At 41.9% G+C, this 19,746-nt stretch overlaps 1 protein-coding gene across 1 annotated transcript in view; it reads right to left on the bottom strand.

Moving 5' to 3' along the window:
* Positions 1 to 6,573: 6,573 nt before the first annotated feature.
* zzef1 (zinc finger, ZZ-type with EF hand domain 1) overlaps positions 6,574 to 19,746 on the bottom strand; it is a 35,427-nt gene continuing 22,254 nt past the window's right edge. The window contains exons 43-54 of the mRNA XM_044140124.1: positions 19,344 to 19,570; positions 18,937 to 19,251; positions 18,728 to 18,828; positions 17,571 to 17,706; positions 17,113 to 17,472; positions 16,881 to 17,024; positions 16,104 to 16,272; positions 15,912 to 16,010; positions 15,651 to 15,816; positions 15,120 to 15,270; positions 10,558 to 10,629; positions 6,574 to 8,967 (exon numbers count right to left, since the gene is read on the bottom strand). Coding sequence (XP_043996059.1) covers positions 8,887 to 8,967; positions 10,558 to 10,629; positions 15,120 to 15,270; positions 15,651 to 15,816; positions 15,912 to 16,010; positions 16,104 to 16,272; positions 16,881 to 17,024; positions 17,113 to 17,472; positions 17,571 to 17,706; positions 18,728 to 18,828; positions 18,937 to 19,251; positions 19,344 to 19,570 — 2,021 coding nt within the window. The 3' untranslated portion in view covers positions 6,574 to 8,886. The remainder of the gene's footprint in view (positions 8,968 to 10,557; positions 10,630 to 15,119; positions 15,271 to 15,650; positions 15,817 to 15,911; positions 16,011 to 16,103; positions 16,273 to 16,880; positions 17,025 to 17,112; positions 17,473 to 17,570; positions 17,707 to 18,727; positions 18,829 to 18,936; positions 19,252 to 19,343; positions 19,571 to 19,746) is intronic.

Raw genomic sequence — 19,746 nt, forward strand, 5'->3', positions numbered from 1 at the left:
TGAAACAAGAGGCAAAAGTACCAGAAATTGGCAAAAAGTAGATCAAACTAAAAATGAAACAGGAAGTGGAGGAAAGTAAAATCCCCAAAAAACTTTTTTTTTCTTTACTCAGGTCAGTACATCAAAAGTTGATCTAAAAATGTGTGCAATTAAAAAATGGGAAAAAGAGGAGGCGGCGCTGTCTTACCAGAGTAAATTCACCTGGCATGGGCTGCCGTCTCTGCAGGGTGGAGAGACATAAATCCTGCATAAATACAGGATGTATGCAGCATTCGGCCATCTTTCCGCACCTGAGAACCTCCTCCAGGAAACACGATGACAACACGCAGGCCTCCTGAGTCCCAGACGAGCAGTGAAGGGTGATACAGCTGGTGACAGTGTACCCCGAAGATAACCCTCACTTTGTCTTGGCGGCGCTGGTAATCAGCCCTGAAATGTTTCCACCCTCGAAAGGAGGAAGCATTAATGCATACCGTCCACTCTGAATGACATTTATTTGAAAAACAGAAGACAAAGTCAGGGAAGGTTCACTTCAGTTTCAAGACTTAACAGATTTCATCTCCAGGAGTGTTTGTCTTTCAGTTGGAGCAAATCTGAACCCTCTGCAGGGCTATTAGGATTTAAGCATCAATGCAAAAACATAAAAGAATAATAGTCATTATGTACAGCTATTTTCCCAAACTAAGAAAATCAAGAATTTCCTGTAGGTTTTCGAGACAGATTCTTCGGAGGTTGAAGAAAAATTAAAGGCTACACACCGCATATACTGTTCATTATTCTAATAGGAAAAGACACTCACAATAAAGTTCAAATTAGTAAAATATTTGTTTTATTAAAAAAGCTAGAAATGTTTTAAAAACCTTATGCAGGACTCCTGACTTATGTATCAATAGTAATATACAACTAGTCTCCAAAATTATCTTAAAGCTGCAGTGTGTAACTTTTATAAACAGTATATTTTTTACATATTTGTTTAAAGTTTTTAATCGGTGGCCATGCTAACTAGCCTTAGCATTCACAGCAGGCTCTACTAATGGGCATAGCAGAGAGCAAGGGAGAGGCTGTGTATTACGTGTACACAAGTTTAAATAAATGTCATGTTATCCTTGTACATGTGTGACATGCCAGTTTCTTTACTAACAATCACAGATAAAAGTTAAGAGTCCTTTACAAAGGTAATAAAAACTCCACCTGTTAGCAGCCACGAGCGAGCTTGAGCATGTAATGGACGTTTTCTACAGATGTGCCTGCTATTGTTAAATGCCACTTCTGTTTTGCAGTACACGCACTTGCCTGTGTTATTTTTTCTATTTCGTTTAAAATAACCTCCATATTTTTGGCACTTTTTGTCTCTTTCTTGGCGGCCTTTCTTTCTGTCCCTCGCCGTCTCCTTCCATAGATGCTAATGGCACTTAGCATTCCTCAACAGCTCACTGCGAAGCACAAATAACCATCGAACAACAGGGGTTTTTGTTTATCTGTGCTACACATAAATAAATCCCTCCTACCTTGTGATAATGAGCATGCGCACATCGACGCTACGTCACATATTGCTTGCTCAGCAGATTTCTTATCATTACATCCATCCTGTGTGGAAGTTTCGTTTCCTGTGCTTTATTTAGTCAAAGATTAAGGTAAGCTTTATTTAATTTATTTTATTTATACCAGGCTTTATAACCCTGCCCCTATATTTTAAAATATGTTTGGCTTAATAACACTCTTTTTTATTTAACCGTGCTAATGATGTTGGTAGCGATGTGAGAGTGAAGCTGTGTAATATTAGTGTATATTAAGCATATCCTATCATTTCAGAGACCTGCAGTTCGGTGGACACATTGTGGCTGCGCTGCATTTGACAAAGTCTGTCATACAACGTATTAATGCGCAAAAAAGAGTTGCCAGGATCTGTATTTGTATGTCTGTGTTTACGGTAATTTGATTTCAATAAAAACTTGTTTCCCCTGTCTGATACTGTTTTATTCTTACAAACACCTCTCTATTTAAAATATTTTTTAAAACGTAGGATATTCTAATAAAAGGATTAGTGCATACATCTATGGCTTTTCATTTTAAACGGGAAGAATATTCAGGTGAAAGAAGTGATCTTCTTGTGGTATAGAAATTGTTCCAACGCTAAGCATAACTCCTAAGCTTCCACTTCAGTCCCGTCACTCAAATAATGTTATCCAATATATTTAGCATTAACACAACCCGCAATAGTTTTCTGTTTGTAAACATGACGACAGCATTTGGACCGTGGCACTGACAGATATTCTTAGCTTTCTATCCGTGCTAAATCTGTATAGGAAAATCTGACGAGGTAGCTCTGATAGTCAGAACACGAGGACACAGTAAAACATAACTTAGTGAAACTTTAACTTTGCCTTGAAGAAATTTTAATAATCGATGTATCTGAATCATTCGATGAATCGTTACAGCATGTTTTAATCGTTACATGTTTTTAGCTACGGTTTTAGCATGGGCTCTCCGAGAACATTTGTCTCTTGCACATCGGCTCTGACCTAGAATCAGCAGCTCGGTCCATCAATCCGATGTCCTCAAGCTAATTTGTCAGTTATTGGCCCAGCTGGGAGCCAGGGTTGCGGATAAACACAGGGCTTTCCATTTGACACGGGCGGGACAGTCCATCTCCTCTCACGTCACATTACAGCCAGTCATACGCAGCTCTCACCCTAATGTCCGCGATTAGTTGACACTCTCTGCAGCGGGGCTGTCATGTTGAAAGCCACCGCTATTTATTCCCGTCCGCTTTCTCCCGCTGCCACATGTGGCTGTTCCAGTAACAGCCAGCCTCTAACCCAGATAGAAGAGAGGCCAGCAATGAGATCAAAACCAGCAAGCTTCTCTCTCCCAGCGCAACCAGACAATAAGATGTGCTAAATACGGGGAGTACGCCTTCGCTGCGTCTTATTCTCATAGGTTTCTTTTCTTTCTTTCTTTTAAAAAAGCGCCCAATTATCACCGCGCCTCAAGAGAGGTGACCTCAAAATGGCCTCGCGTCCCCGGAGGACGTGAAGAAGTAGGTCTCATTATTACGACAAGGTCAACGAGGGAGTTTCCTTCGGTGTGGGAGCGATTCCGTCAGCGGGGTTGCGGGTGTGGACGAGGTCAAAGGGGCAGAGGGATTCAGCGAGAGGATGTTGGGGACCGATCAGAGAAGCAGTGTGGTGCGTGACCCGCCAGCAAAAGAGCAAGAGGGGGCGTGACCGTTTGGTTAATCTAGCTAAAAAAAAAAAAAAAGAGAGAGAGAGAGAGACGTTAAAGAGACTGAGTCCTTCAGAAGGAGTTCATATTTTTAATTTGACCCAAAACACAGCATGAAAAGTAAGCTAGAGAGGCGGCATGGGAATCATCCGATGAGTGATGACATCATTTAAAGACACTGAAAAGCAGCTGGAAGATACAATCTTATGCTGTCTTCATGGGAAATTAATGTTATACACTTTTAAGGTTTGCGTCAATTTCTTTTGTTTTAGGGATGTGAGATGAATCAATAGAAACTACAATGAAATTTTAAAAAAATGAGGTTTAGAGTGAATTCTTTCCAATTATGAAGTCAATTTTCTTTTAAGTAATTTTTGATATATAAAGCATTTCCATAGCAACTCGAGGTAACATTTTTTTTGATTGTACCATAAAATTGTGCCTGGAAAACACATGTTGGTTTGCAATGAAAAATGAGACAGAATCCAGAAATTATAGAGCTCTGAATTTATTTTTATTTATTTTCCTTTAAGCAGTTCTTCATTCATTTCATTCCAGTTCACAGCATGACACGCATTCAAGCAGGAGGGAGAGTCTCCCTCTGACCTAAACCACCCGGCTTTTAAGGCATTGGCTTCTACCAGGACTAATTAAGGGGTGGAGACAACATTTACATTTCCAGATAGAAAAAAAACAAAAAACATTTGTACTAAACTATATTCCTAGAATAAATATTTACATAATTACAACTAATAACTTCAAAACTAAAACAAGAACAATCTGGGTCCAAACAAAATCTGAATAAACATCTCCTCTCCCTCTCAAACAATGGATTTTCCCAGGGAGGCTGATTGGAAACATCAGCTCCTTGTCGGCACTGCTCATGGGCGCGCTTCCATGGCAACGCATGACCAGGTGAAACTCAAAGAGAAGAGACAATGATTAAAACAAAATATTAAATAAAGCAAGTTACTTCCTCCAATCAAAAGCAATACATTTACCAGATAAATTAGAATATAGGAAGTACAAAAAACAGCACCTGTTTATGGAGGAGTTAAATCCCTCACAATACATAAAACTGCCTACGTATTTTCAAAGAGCCAGTGTTTTGGGATCATTGTCCCATTGGAAACATAAAATTGACAAACATACACTCTGGTATTATTAACTTTCAACTCAAATAATACCAGAGTGTATGTTTGCATTGTAGAAGTCCTCACATATTTGCCTGCATCTTTCCAACGTCTACTCTCACTCATCCTTGCGGTGTCGTGGAGGCGCTGCTCCTCGTTTCCTCGGTCGTTCTGCGGGAGGCAGCATACGGTGTTGTCACGTTGCCAACAGAGAGACAAACGGACCGAGCAACCATGCAAGCAGCATTCATCTGGATAGCTGGGCGAAACTTTGGAGTTAAAAGGGAGAGTAGCCGTCAAGAGTACTGCAGAGCTGCTGCACCAGGGGATAAAGGGAAATGACCATGGCGTTGTATTATAATTTCATTTTTAAAATGATCAATATTGGTGTCCCTAATGAAATTCAAACCCCGGATACTTACTGATGGCCAGCTGTCTGGGACTCTGTCCCCCGTATCCTCAGCAATTGCCGGATACAGTTTTGTCATGGCTTGGAAAAATCATATTTTGGGCCAAGCACATCGTTTTGTGGAGCCAACAAATCTGGGTTCTCCCCTTTTACAGTCGAGTTGTTTCTTCCAACCCTACAAAGTCGGGAGAGATTGTACCGGCTGCTGCAACTCTGCAGCTCTCTATCTGATTGAATTAAACTTCATACAATCACAACGCAAATGTAGATTCTATTATTGATAGTTTAATTAACTATTTATACTTTAACATTTGCACAAACCACTAAAAAGGCGTAGGAGCGAAATGGGAGGAGAGTGGAGCAGTAGGAGGAGAGCTGAGTCACGGCAGTGTGGAGGCTACGGCGGCACAGAGGGGCACTGAATCATCTAGAGCCTTATTGAGTATTTCCTCCATTTGATGTCATTATCGCCCCAGTGATCATCACTCTCATCATCAGGGCTGTCGGTGAGATTCCATATTACAGGCATGGGAGAGATAAGCGGAGCCAGGCGGGAGGATGGAGGCTGAGAGGGCCTTTGATAAGACCAAGCCCAGAGTGGGAAAAAATAAAAATAAAAAAAGGCATACCAATGAATTATCAGGTCAAAATAAATGATGGGAGATTAACTATTTGAGTTTGTGGAGGCAGGGTGACAAACTGAAACCATTGGAGATTTCTGTGACAAAACGAATAGATATTTTGGGAGGAAATGAAGAACTTGCAGCAAAAAAAGGAATGAGTTCCCTTTAGTTTCCCCTCATTAGCTGAGTTTCTATAACAAATGTGCGCATTTCCACTAATGTAAAAAAAGCAACATTGAATGATAATGTTTCCATTAAATAAGAAATGCAATTAAAATCACACGTCAATAGGTTTTCCTACGCAATGAATAGTGGAAAAAGTATGTGGTGCCATAATCCATCCACTTCCTGTCGTCTTTGTCTTTTCCGTCACAGTAGCAACATCCGGTTGTTGATCACGAGTCTTGCGATGCAAAACAGGGTTTCCATTTCAGTTTGGTAGAATACATATTAAGTTCAATGTAGATAGATAAAAATAAATAAATAAAAATCCACCCAAAAATAAGGGCACTTCTAAGTTTGAAAACATCTTGGTGGAAATGTACTCCTTTTTTTCCCCATCTTCAACGGCCCGTCAATTTCAATACAGCCGAAAAATCACCTCATTGCAGCATGAAAAACATTTTATCGAAAAACATGATTTGTTTCGAAATCACCGTGTTTCCATCAAGCATATTTATTTTCATAGTTACAATTTGCGGTCTGCACAGTGGCGTAGTTGGTAGCACTGCAGCAAGAAGGTCCTGGGTTCGATTCCCGGCCCGGGGTCTTTCTGCATGGAGTTGGCATGTTCTCCCTGTGCATGGTGGGTTCTCTAGCTTCCTCACAGTCCAAAAACATGACTGTCAGGTTAATTGGTCTCTCTAAATTCTCCCGGTGTGAGTGTGTGTGTGAATGGTTGTGTGTCATGTCTGTTTTCTGTGTTGCCCTGCGACAGACTGGCGACCTGTCCAGGGTGAACGCCGCCTCTAACCTGGAACGTTAGCTGGAGAGGAACCAGCAACCCTCCCGAACCCACTAGGGACAAGGGTGCACAGAAAATGGATGGATAGTTACAATTTGCATAATCATGTGGTCACAGCAGCTCCAATCTGTGTCGCCATGATCAACATTAACTCAACAATTTGCTGCAGCGCAGAAGTTTCCCCCGGAGCCCCAAACACAAAAAAAGATGATAGAAATGTTAATTTTAAAGTCATTTCTGTTTTTATTACAAATGGATCAACCCAAGCAGTACTTTTGTTTTAAGTTTGACAACACCGTGCATACAAAATTGCATTCGAAGTGTCCATCTGTTTGTGTCAGATAAAGTTTTCTGCTCTCTCTCTTTTTTTTTTCTTTTTTTTAAACGGGGTCATTATCAAAGTCCCTATTCTGTGCAACTGATATTCACAGGTATTTACATTCAAATTAGTTAGCCTTAAATCAAGCATCATTGCAGAAAAAAGAAACCCAACAAAATAACTAAAAAGTTACAAAAAACTTCTTGTTTAAAATATAATTAATAACATGAAATAAATCATGATTGCTTTACTCAGAACCATAGGCACGTCATAGATAGGTGAGGCGTCACGGAAGCCAAACGGAGGCCACGCGTTTCTTCTTCTCTCCTCATTGCAGCTGATGTTTGCGTAAACAAAACCACCGAGCCGTCCCGCGGCCCATGTCGGGGGGCCCACGGCGAAACGAAAAAGAAAACAATCGAAGCGAATCTAGAAAGAAATGAAACTGAGTGATGTGTAAATGTTTCCTCCGCCGCAGCGAATCACAGCGAATCACAGCGAAGCATCGCTACCTCCTCCAGTTGCTCTTTGTGAGATGTTTTATGGCTCAAAATGAGACGTTTCTTTGGCATAAGACTACGGATAAAAATGGTTTTATTTGAGAAACAGAAGGGTGAATCTGTAAATGCACAGGTTTTTCTTTCGGAAGAGACAAACGTGACAACATGTGCATGGTAACGTTAATACGGTGGGGGGTTAGTGTGAATAAAAGTGGGATTATACTTTAACAAGTAGCATGAGAAATCCGTATAAAAGACTCTACGTTGCTATAGTAACTTCTGTGTTGGGAATGGTGTCGTGCTGTACATACGGGTTTTTACACACGTGCAATTCCTCGCATTACCTCTTTAGCATCAACAGCAAAGCTTCACGTTTCGGTTACGCTTGAAGAATCACGGCCGTGAAAACAAATCCATAAAACAACAGTTCATCAATTAAACTGTAAATTTATCACCGTTATTAATTTCAGTGGCAACTGAGTGACGCTGCAGTGGGGTTTGACTCAAACCAATAGGAATTAACTTAAAAAAAATCCACAAGAGTTCCATAAAGTCTGATGCACGCAGCGGATAAATGCAACCCGATTCTCGTTTTGAACGGTTTTAATAAATTACGGTTTCACCGTTTAAAGCGGCGTGCTAAAGGCTCTGTAATCTGTCCGTATACGTTGCAGATTTCGCGTTTGTTTCAGTCTGAGTTCACTCTAACCCCGATGAAAGTTCAACGCGAGTTCTTTTGGGTTTTGCAGACAGAATAAAGATTTTACAAATGTCAACTCGTATTCGTTACTTTATCTCTGTTTTACAGCTTGCACAATACAAGGAGGCACCTAGCAACACTTGAAGAGGCGACTGAAAACTTCCTTAAGGGACAACAGATTATTTTTGACTGTTGGCGCCCCTTGATGGGATGGCACCCTGGGTATGAGCCATATTGCCCAAATTTTAAAAAGAAGCATTAATCATATAATAATTTTTTTATATCTATGGTTACAAACTGAACTGATGCCGTTCGATCATTTGTTCCTGTAAGTACAGTAACAAACAGAGGAGGTTGACGATGATGAAGGGTTGCCAGAAAAAGAGCGATGAATGTCAAAAATGGGGGGAATGAAGAAACGAGCGGATTAAGCGAGTGGGTCACTTCCTTCCCTCTGTGGTGACTAATGAGACTCCAACGTCCTGGACAGTATTTTTAGGATGCTCTACATGTCTGCTGAGACATGCAAGTTGCCAAGGTGACCCATTTTCACTACGATCAACTTTGTAATCCAGAGTGGCTGCTGCTCTTAAAGAAATAAATAAAATTTTTAAAAAGGCAGGGAAATAACAGAACGTACTTCCCCTTGAAGGATGCTAATTTGGCACACTTCATGTCCTTTTGCAAAGCATCAAGTGGAGGAAAAAAAGAAAACCACAAAACCCCAAACAAACTGTCCTACTATCTGTGAAAGCACATGCTGATATACTGAAATCTTCTAAGGCAAAAAGGATTGTGAAGAAGTGTGGAAAGTGCTCCCGTCCTTGGCTAATGTCAACGCGGTTCTTGAAGAGTACGGGAAGATACTCGACAGAGGGGACAGAAGGGGGACCTGCACTGGATGGTGAGGGACGGTTTCCTCCCACAACTTGCTGGTGAAACCAACCAGCGGAGTCGGGACGCGTCTCCCCCCCACAGGAGCGTTCTCCCACGTTTTTCTTCGGAGAAATTTCTCATGGGGCCATGTTGAGCAGCTTAGTGGATTTATTGGGGTAGCTGATTGCCAGGCTGATGGCGGCGATGTTTTTCAGAGCCTGAAGAGTTAAAAAAAAAAGAAAAAGAGAGCATCAGTGAGTGTGACTCCAGACTATCAGTGAACTGAAAGCAGCAAAAAAAAACCAAACAAAATACCTCAGGATAATTAAATATCAATTAAATATAATTACTGGTCAGTGTTTCTCTTTGCAAAAACTAAAGCTGTTTTTTTTGTTTTTGTTTTAAGTTAATGCAGTTATGTCAAAAAGAAAATTATATCCTCTTGGTTCTGGGGATGCAGTGAAAAGCATTTATTTGTTGCCAACTTCTACTAGTAGAAAAATACACAGTTATTTGTTAACCAAATACAGAGCTGAATCAGGAAAGACGTGAGTGAAATGCAAACTACTTCTTTATGCAGCCACGAGATTTAAGAACAGGAGTTTTATTTAAAAAAAAAAAAACAAAAAAAAAAAACCTGTTTAGCAGTTGACAAGTTAAAATATAAATGTTCACAACAAACCACTGGTCTAGTATGGCTTGTTTGGAAAAGCGGATTCTCACAAAAATAATGATTCGATTTAATTCAATTCAATTAAAAAATATCTGTGAGAAGGATCTCTGACAGCAGTCAGTCTTCCAACAAATCCGAAGAGGCCTCTGACTGAAGAGAGGCTATTCTAAGAAAAAACCTTAAATGAAATAGCGAGAATAGTCGTACGAGAATAAAGTTGAAAATAATGAGAAAAAATTTGTAGAGAACAAAGTTGCAATAGTATGACAGTATTCTCATACTACAACAACTTTATTCTCACATAATAACGACTTTATCCTCTTAACTTTATATATTTCCTATTGTCTTATCATGGCCCTAATTCTCTGTGGTATTAAGAGTCCAGAAGGCCACAGAAGTCAAGTCAGACTTGATTCTTGAGTTTGACACGTATTTTAGGTGTTCAGATTGTTTCAAAACAATTTTCCGACCAATCAAATACAAGAAAAATTGGCCGAAACACGAAGTTGGTGAAATTTGAACTTCAGCCAATTTCATGCCAACCCAACCTGCGCCTGGCGTGCCAAGTTAACACGGCTTTGTTTTCCACCCGACAGGTATTAGGTAACTGCACAGCAGAACCACCCACAGTGGTGTTTTGTTTTTTCCCCACCACCCCACATCCTCCGCTCCTCTGGAGCGCCTTCAGGCCCCGCCGGTGCATCGCAGGGGCCCTCGGTACGGAGGACGCCGTGGCTCGCTACGCCGCAGATGCTAATGGACTGTAATTATCAAACGCATTAGCCGTGAGCGCGGCCCACACGCTTTGAAAAAAAAAAAAAAAACAAGCGGTAGAGGTTGCCGAGGGGATCCGCTTGGTGTCAACATCTCGCTGATTCACACGCAAACAGAGACTCCTGAAGCAAGCTGACTCACAGCGACTTGAATTGGGGAGACTGCGTGGTAGAAAGAGAGTTACATAACGCTACAGGGAACGGGGCGGCTTCTGAGAGCTACCTTCATCCAGGCGACGCCGCGCCGAACAACAGAGACCACGATGCGCGAGCCGGGAGGTTCCGCTGAGTGACATTTGGGTTTCAGGAAGCAACCGGCAATAAAAAAGGCGGCGGAGACTAAAAAGGAGATTATTTCTTACCATAGCGGTGTGGCGGAGGAGCTGCTCGTCGGTCGTCATGGCGAGCAAATACTCCTGGAGGATTCCTTGTTTCTGGAAAATGAGAAACAAGAAAAATGTGAAGCAAAACAAGGAGAGAGCAACAGAACACAGAAAACAACTTCCATGGTTCTCGTCGACACCCTCAGAGATGAGCTTGGCTTGTAACTTCTGTTACTCCCAAATCAAAATTAACTGCTGGAAAAGTTTAATCAACATTATAGAAAAGGGGTTACATCATGGCAACGCCATTATCACGATAAATTTTGCTGGACGATAAATTGCTCCAGTAATTATTGTGATAAACGATAATGTAGTGAGACAACTTTCAAGAAATGTATTGATGTATTGAAATGTATTGACAGTGGCATAATAATGCAGGTTTGCCTCCTCAAAGACGAATAAACTCCAGTTTTGTTTTTTTTTTTACAGAAGGCTTAACACTGGAACTGGAAGATATTTTAAATATCCAAAAATAAAACACAACATCCAAAAACAATATAAAAACGGAAACACACACAACTAAAACCACAAATGACTCATCATGCGATTAATTGATTCATTGCTTATTGAAGCAGGCAAAACAATTAGCACCATGGATTTCGGGGCCATGAAAATACATGCATGCCACACTTTTCAGATTTTTTTTTTGGTTTGTTTGTTTGTTTTTGGTAAAATTTTAAATAAATTACAGAAAATATGCACCATTGTTCTTCCGCGTGAACTTCATTGCACTGAATCTCTCACATAAAATCCCATTAACACATGCAAGACACTGCAAAGCCGGACACATTTCATCTTAGATAAACAGAGATAAGACTCCACTGGGCTGAAAAGTGGTCAAAATGGAGCCTTTACAGCTCTGGAGAGGAACTCCAGAGCCCCGCTTCCCAATTCCTCTCACAGCACGCCGAATGTTTATGCTGGGGGAAAACATTCTTGGACCGAATGTACAGTCAGCAGAGCGTGATACACTGTGTTTTGATTGCAAAATATAAAGCGCGCACTTCCTGGGGTGAGGAGGAGTGCACCGAATCTCAGGGGATCAGAACATTAAGTGCAGACAAAAGAGCTGGGATCAATGCTGTAGACGAGAACAGCTCTGAATGTTTGAAGCCAGCTTTCTGCAGGCTCAGACCTAATATGGCCACATTTGAATGAACAAGAAGCTTCTCACTATGGTCACACAGAATGGCAACCTGCTGCACAACTGCATTTATTCATGTTTCATTTCGTTCCAACACATTTTGGTCGAATTATTATTATTATTATTATTATTATTATTATTTTTTTTTTCCTATTTTGGATGAATGATGGACAAACTGATGGCTGGACTTTCTTGGAGGGCAGTAAAAGTTGGTAGAGGTTTGCATGTTACGACATCTTATGACGGCTTTCACTGCCTCATCCCATTTTCAGGATGACTGGCATAAATAAAAAAAACAGAAAAACCCTCTGAAATCAACATCATTTAAAAAAAAAAAGAAAAAAAGTAAGACTGAAAAAACTGCAGCAGAACCGTGACTTGCATCTAGAGAAGTGAATTCAACTTTTCTGAATAAACGATACCTATAGCTGTTATTTACTTTTGGTAAATCTTTTGCCTGAAGGTGGGATTAAGAAGTGGATGCGTCACGTTTGGGTTGTGGAAGCGCCGCATTTTTCTTGATGCAGCATGAAAGTCGCTGCGTTGAGTCTGACGCCTTCTTGTATTATTGCAGACGCAGGACCGCAATGTCCATGAAGGGCATTCTGTGTAAAGTACTGCTACTGCCCCCTGCTGTCCGCCTGCTGCCATTCTCCTCTGCTTTTTTTTGGTTGTTTTGTTTTTTGTTTTTTTTTAGGTAACAACAAGCTGCGACGTCGCTCGGCTGATGTAATTTTATAGACAGAACCGACACTTCGGGTCTCCCCAGCCAGACCCTGATGGTTTCAGAGAGGTGGTGTTTTTTCAGGGGCTGTCTGCTCCAGTTGCATCTACAGCTAGGGAAACTCCCGGCTCATGACGCACTCGCAATCCCCTAGATGTAGATAAATAATTCACGATGCGAAGAATTTGCGAAGAGAGAGAGAGCGAGAGATAGAGAGAGTATCAATTAAAGTTTAGATAGCATCTCTTCTCTTCCAGGCAGTGTGCACTGAGCCTGTGTGGCAGATGGCAGGGCTGGGCTTTGGCCCCGAGCCAGAGCTGGAGCAGGTGGGCTGAGAGAAAAACATGGTCATCAAGTGGAGAGACAGACACACAGAGGGGGGAAAGAAGAAAAATGTCGACTAAATTCTGTTGTTTCCTCCTTTCCGTCATGTGCAGCTAAAAATATCCCCCCCCACCCACCCTTGGAAATAGGTTGGGCTTTCTTCAATGGATGGACCAGGAAAATTAGCCATTAGCTTCTGGGCGCAAACCCACAGACAATGCTACAAAATATGTATAGAAACTGATTGTTGTTTTTCTTTACCACATTTAGTCATTATTTAGTAATTATGCCATTCGCTTAGCATAAATGCAGCCTCGTATCTTTTTATTCTTAGGCTTATTTTAGATTCCGTCAATTTTTGTCCCCTGACAGAAACATTCCCGTTTTGCGTTTCCTACGCTAGCTTGAGAAATCTGGGGAAAAAGCAAATGTTATCAAGGTGCCAAATAGCAAATGTAGTTCAGATTCGGATTATACAGATTATAGACGGCCGAACAGTTCATACATCAATATGGAGAACTAGTGGTCGAGGAACACAACCAGTAGAATTAAAAAGGACGATGCGAATGGATATGAGAGGACGACTGATCCATGTTAAAGAATCCTGCATCAGTTTTGACTGAGTGGTAAATTCTTAAATGTTACACAATCTCTTTGACTTTGATTGCCATATTAAAAACAACAACAACAGAAACTTCATTTGTGTAAAACCAATCAAATCTCTAATCTCTGATACTTGGAGATGGGCCATGATACAATTTTTTTGCTGAAGGACAGAAGAACTGTCCAACACTTGGCTCTGTGAAAAGCTGCCACTCAGATGAGTGACGATTGTTGACTGATGTTCTGAAGTGCAGATGAGCTTCTCACTTAATCAAAATGCCATCTGCCTAAAGGCTGGATTAGAGAGTGTCTCCAGTCAGAAGTGTGAAATCTCACACTCCAGGTGTTCTTCTTTGTCTCTTTCAGAGAACAGAAATCATAGATGAAACATTTCTAGTAGGCAGCTGACTTCTGGTGTGTGCTTACACACAAGGAGGAAAGGCATCAGGAATGACCTTAAAGAGCAATCCGGATCCCATCCCAGTTAAAATGCTGGATTTTTCAAAGAATTTACCCAAATAGTTAGAAAACAATGCGGGACACCGAAAAGACAAGATGTCTTTGTCAGTGGTTGCTTGTAACACACCATGTGGGTTGGTATTTTGATTAACCCTGAATGATTTATGCAGGTGTTTTCAGCCCAAATAATCAGAAAAAAAAAACCTCGGACATGTTCATGGGCTATAACAAAGCATTACAAATGAATCAAATGTCTATTAAAAAAAGCACAAACCCTGAGAAAATCTAAGCAAATCTTGCAGAAATAATAAATATTACAACAAACTCAAGAGAAAATCCAGAGAAATGAAACAAATATTTGACTCAGTAATTTAACACCTTGAAATTGGGCCTCTGTCTCTTTAAGACACTGTGAGTGCCTGCTCTTCCCAACACTCCATCAGAACATCATCACATGTTTCTCCATTAAGCCTTTAACAATATTTTTACCAGTGTTACACTCAAAAGCATTTAATATGATTTAGGTATATCTATGCATCTACATGTTTCAGCAAGCCAATTTAAGACTTTCTAAGACCTTTTTAATGCTCCTTTGAACTGAATTCAAAACCAGAAAGCTATAGATATAGGGGATAGTTGAGGGGAACTTACTGCATTACAATTGAGCACAACAAAAACAAAACCAGCCTTTGTGCACATGATAGAGGTAAGAAAGCTAGCTGGGTAGCTAGAAAGAGTATATTAGCAGCTAACTGTCATTAGCCTTAAATGTCTCAAGTCACAGAATGCAATGAAGATGTTTGCATGCTACTGACAGAAAAGTCCCACGAGAAAAAACCCCAACTGTATTAAATAGTCTTGCCACAACAAAATTTAAGACCTGTGCTTAAGATATTTAAGGCTATCTTATATTTTCAAACAAATTTAAGCCATTGTAAGGTCTTCATTTAAGATACATGAATTTAAGACATTTTAGATGTGCGGACACCCAGGCAGCAGATGCGCAGTTCCACCAGATGTTTGCTAATTGCTGCTGCCCCTAGTCTGAAGGAGCCAAGTAGGGGAGCTGTGGGGCAGAGAGCGTAGCTCCAAGGAGGAGAAGGCACTGCTTGGCGAGAGAAAGTATGTCTATACCCCTGAACGGTTGCCACGGGAGATTAAAGGAATCAAAGCAACATTCCAGGTATGTTTTTGATGAGGGAGGGAGGGACATTATAACCTGATATTAAGCTCAGGAAAGTCCATTTCTTCTAATACTGCTCCTTTAATCCAAGAACATGTACTCACAATGGCACGGGCTTCAGCGATGAAGAAGAGCTCGGTGAGAGCTCTGTGAAGAGGCAGCAGCACGGATATACTGGTCGGATCCTGGCTCAGGTTGTTTTCCATGGACATAAAGAGCTGCCACAGAGGTCGCAGCAGCGTTAGCTCACAGGCTCTGGAGAACAGACACCAACAGACATGATGATAACAATGGGTGGTGATGAAACAGTCCAAACTATCTGCACATAGTGAGTCTGTGCACGCTCCAGCTTTTCATATTATACGACCAGGTCACAGGTGAGTCTGCACTTATGCAAAATTTTTAAACACATAGTTTAACTAATCTCTGTGGTGACAACTAGGACATTTATCAAGGGCTTTATGCAAAGGTCATGTTCAGGTGAACTGCACCTTCTGAAGGCATGAGGATGAACTTTGCTCCTGCTTTCAGTGTAGATAATTACCAACAGATGGCAACGTTTTAAAATATCTCATTACTGAAAACTGAGATCTGTTTGATGGGCTAGTGTAGACTAGAAGAAAGGCCCGACTTACGTCTCACTCCGACACTGCAGGAGACGGAGCAACAAGTGGACAGCTTTAAGTCGCTGGCCTCCAGTCTGTCGACAGGCCACGCCCACTTGCCACTCCCAGATATCAGCCAACGGCAGGTGGCTGAGCACTCGAACATCAGCTAGCATTTGTTTGAGTATCTCAAAACCTGATGAGAGATGTGAAAAATAATAAAAATAAGAGGCTAAAAGACGATTCCATTTGAAACGTTGAGGTTAACTGATGTCAATCAGAGGAAGCTACCTGTCTGGAAGCGGCCCCTGTGGCCTCCTGTTACGGTGAACTTGTATCCCCACTCTGTGTTGCTCATGTCCGACATGAACTTGTAATACAGGGTATCACCTGAAATAAAAACAGAAGGACTTGTCAGAGAAAGTCACACAGTCAAACATTTGAGCTTAAAAGATAAAAAAAGCAAAAAGCAGCTGCTGTCACCAGGGATCTCGAAGTCGGACCACTTCTGAGGAGATCCGCTGAAGTTGTGGACGTCCTGGAGGAAGTCGTTGCTGCTGGACATGATGAGCTCGTCGCAGCCTTCCTCCGTGTAGCAGCGGGAGTCGAATTTTACAGACAGGTAGATGGCTCCAGGGATGTGAACCTTGTCCTGAAGAGTTTGAGTGATTTTACTTATTGAAGGTGATTAAAAAGTAAAATTTTCAAAAAGATTTTTTAGTTTTTTTTTGCCTTAAACTTGAGATACATTTGCTTTTCTCTTTCTGCTCTCTGCAAAAACATAAAATCTTACCAACTATTTTTTTTTGTTTAGTTTCTTGTACAAATATCTTAACTAGAAATAAGACAAAACTATCTTACACGTAACTTTTCAGCACAATATAGGAGCTTGTTTTAAGTCGACAAATCCTTAATATTGATGAAAAAGTACTAGTTATCATTTAAATAATCTGTCAGTGGAACAAGACACGTTTCTCACATTATAATTTAAAATGTCTTCTTGTACTGGCAGCTTAGTTCACTTATAACTAGTATTTTTTTTTAAATCAACAGTAAGGAATTATTGACTTGAAACAACTATATTGTGCTAAAAAGTTACTTGGAAATTATTTTTTTGTCTTAGTGTAATAAGATATTTGCACTAGAAACTAGAAAAACACTTGATAAGATTTTCTGTTCTTGCAATGGTGTTAGCGACGCAATATAGAATCTGTATGGTTTATACGTCCAACTGAAACTAATCAAAAAGTTTCCCCTAACCTCAAAGTTGGTGTTGTTGTCATATGGGTGTTTGGACTCTCTGGCCTGCATGGCCATGCCCGGCTCCTCCATGAACTGGCAAGCCGTGAGCGACAGACTGGACAGCATGCTCTGGCTGCAGCCCTTCAGCACCCTCTGCAGAATCTGATCAGCAACAACAAACGCATAAAGTTTACAGCGCCCAAGCTGCAAACTTTTACTCCTCTCCAAATCAGCTGTGACTGAAACTCGCCTTCTCCCAGAGCGGCCTCTCCTCCAGCTGCATCAGCATGTCCAGGATGTAAGCCATGTGCGAGGCGCCGTTCAGCTCCAAGGCCTCCTCGCTCAGCGGCGCCTCGGCGGGCCAGTCGGCCAGCAGCAGGGCCAGGACGTGGCGGGCGTAGAGCGTGGCGATTGCCTGGTTGACCTTCACCAGGTACTGGCGGACCGCCCGGTTGCTGCGGACGTCCAGCTCCTTGTGGAGCAGGGCTGAGCTTTTGGAGCGCCTCTGTTTGGCGTAACTGAGCTGCAAGTCGGTCTCCGAATTGGTTATGAGCTTCTGGGCCACCACGTTGATTTCCTCTGTTGCTTTTTCACAGTGACTGGGTTTAGACTGTGGGGAGACGCAGAGGAGTAAAGAGTAGAGCTATGACTGCTAAGAAAAAAAAAAAAAGGATTTAAAAGGATTTTAAAAAATTTCAGACAGCTTACCATGCAAGAAATCACTATCATGTCGGTGTCCACAGCTTTGGTGTTTCTCTCCTCGAAGCGAAGCCGCCTGGACGGCTGCCACTTCTGAGCAAGAGTCCTGATTGTCTCATCTGTTTTAATCTCCTCTCCATCGAACCTGAAAACACGTTTTATTTAGGTGCATCAGAGTAAAATGGGCAGAATACAACTTTTACAGTTTTCATTTATAAAAAAGAAAAAGGAAACCATACATCCTCTTTTTACTCTACTTCACAATTGATTTGTGTTGGCCTATTATATTAAATTCAATTAAGAACTGGTGTCTAAATGGACAATTTTTTATTTTATTTTTTTCCCACCAGGGGGTCTTTTTTGTGGGCTCCAGTGTCCTTTATATGACAGTAGGCTGACAGGAAGAGGGGAGAGAGAGGGGGAAGGCATGTGGCAAATGTCAGCCGGGTCGGGAATTGAACTCGCGACGGCCGCGTCGAGGACTCAGGGCCTCCTAATGTGGGTTGCTCTATCCCCTACGCCACCACAGCACGCCCCTAAATGGACAATTTTGTTGAAACATTACAAAGAGACACCAATTCTTTATTGAATTTAATAAAATAGATCAACACAAATCAATTGTGAAGCTCTGTTTAGTCCGCTTTAAGTCCAGTTTGTTTGCCTAGAAAGTCCGGTTTGTTTGGTGAGGTGTGACGCGGAGCGAAACAGAGAACTCTGGTCTGTTCCGCCGTTTGATTGCATATGTGGATGCAAGCAGATTGGAGACCGCTCCAAAAGCAGGAAGCAGATTACAGTGCAGGGGATTCTGGGTAAATGCATCCCAAGAAACATGGGAATAATTGCACTTTGTCTTTTGCCAAAGACAAATAAAGAAATCCTCCAACCAGTAAGATCTCACTCCACTCCATTTTTGTTTGCATTTCCCAAAGAAGAAAGTTGCGCTCAGTTCTTTTTCAGTGATTTTGTGTCGTTTCCTTCAGTGGTTCCTGGCACAGCGCCACCACAGGTGAGAAGGGGAACAGGTTTTTATCAATTGGGATTGTTTGACACAGTGGAATGTGAAAGTGAACTGCAGCAGCTAAAAATGGAACAAATGTTGCAATTTTGGTCCCCAATCGCAGAGTCTACTGGACGGAAGTTTAAGTTGATATCTTGATGAAACTGACCTCTTCTGCACCTCCAGGAAGAAGGAGTCGGTCCTCTTCATCTGCAGCTCATACATGGCCCGCAGAATTGGCAGAGGAGCATTTAAGGCATCATGGGTGATCTACATAAACAAAAAAAATAAAGGAAAAAACAAAACAAAAAACAAACTACGCTTAGAATATTTGTAGATACTTTACTGCATGTCGTTCTAAACATTTTGCTTATCCACCTGGAAGCAAATCTTCGTCTCCTCATCAAGCCCTTCCAAGGGGTCGGGCCTGTTGGTGTTGGTGTCGGCGTCGTCGGCGCCGCAGCTGGAGTGGTCCGAGTCGTGCTCCTTCTCCTGCTCTCTTTGGTCTCGCTCGGGGTCTTGGGCCATGGAGTGGATCTCCCTCTTGGAGGAGTACAGCATGATGGAGAGGATCTCCAGGTCCCGCAGCAGCCACAGCTTGCTGAAGCCCGTCCCCTTGCTGCACTTCCTGACCAGCAGCTGGGTTAGGCCGGACTGCTGGATGGCCTCATGCGCGTGCTCCACGCCGTGCTTCTACCCAGGAGAGCAGAGCACAGTGAGAGGAACGCTACATTCAGACAGCACGGACAGGACGGGACCGCGTGTGGATTCTGACTAGCAGCTACCTTCAGCGTGTTGTAGAGTCCTTTAAGAGCCAGAGAGAGCACCCAAGAAGCCTCCACTGCATCGGGAAAACCATTATCCTGGTTTGCCTGTAGAAGGTGGCTGATGATGGATGTGAAATTGCTCAGGTAGCGACTCAGGAGAGTTTTCTGGCAGCTGTGACTCGCTGGCTGTGCTGGGAGACTGGTTGTGGTGGAATCCTGAGACTGGATAAGCTGGTAATCCTTCACTGTGAAAGAAACTCACAGATTACCGACATAGAAACCAACAACAAACTACACACAGCCTACAAGAATACACAGTATTAAATAGTTCTGCCATGACAAAATTAAAGCCCTGTGATTCACGTATTTAAGGCCAACGTCCATTTTTTTCTATGAATTTAAGACTTTTTAAGGACCTCCA

Source organism: Gambusia affinis, linkage group LG15 (assembly GCF_019740435.1).
Source record: "Gambusia affinis linkage group LG15, SWU_Gaff_1.0, whole genome shotgun sequence".
NCBI classification, from domain to species: domain Eukaryota; kingdom Metazoa; phylum Chordata; class Actinopteri; order Cyprinodontiformes; family Poeciliidae; genus Gambusia; species Gambusia affinis.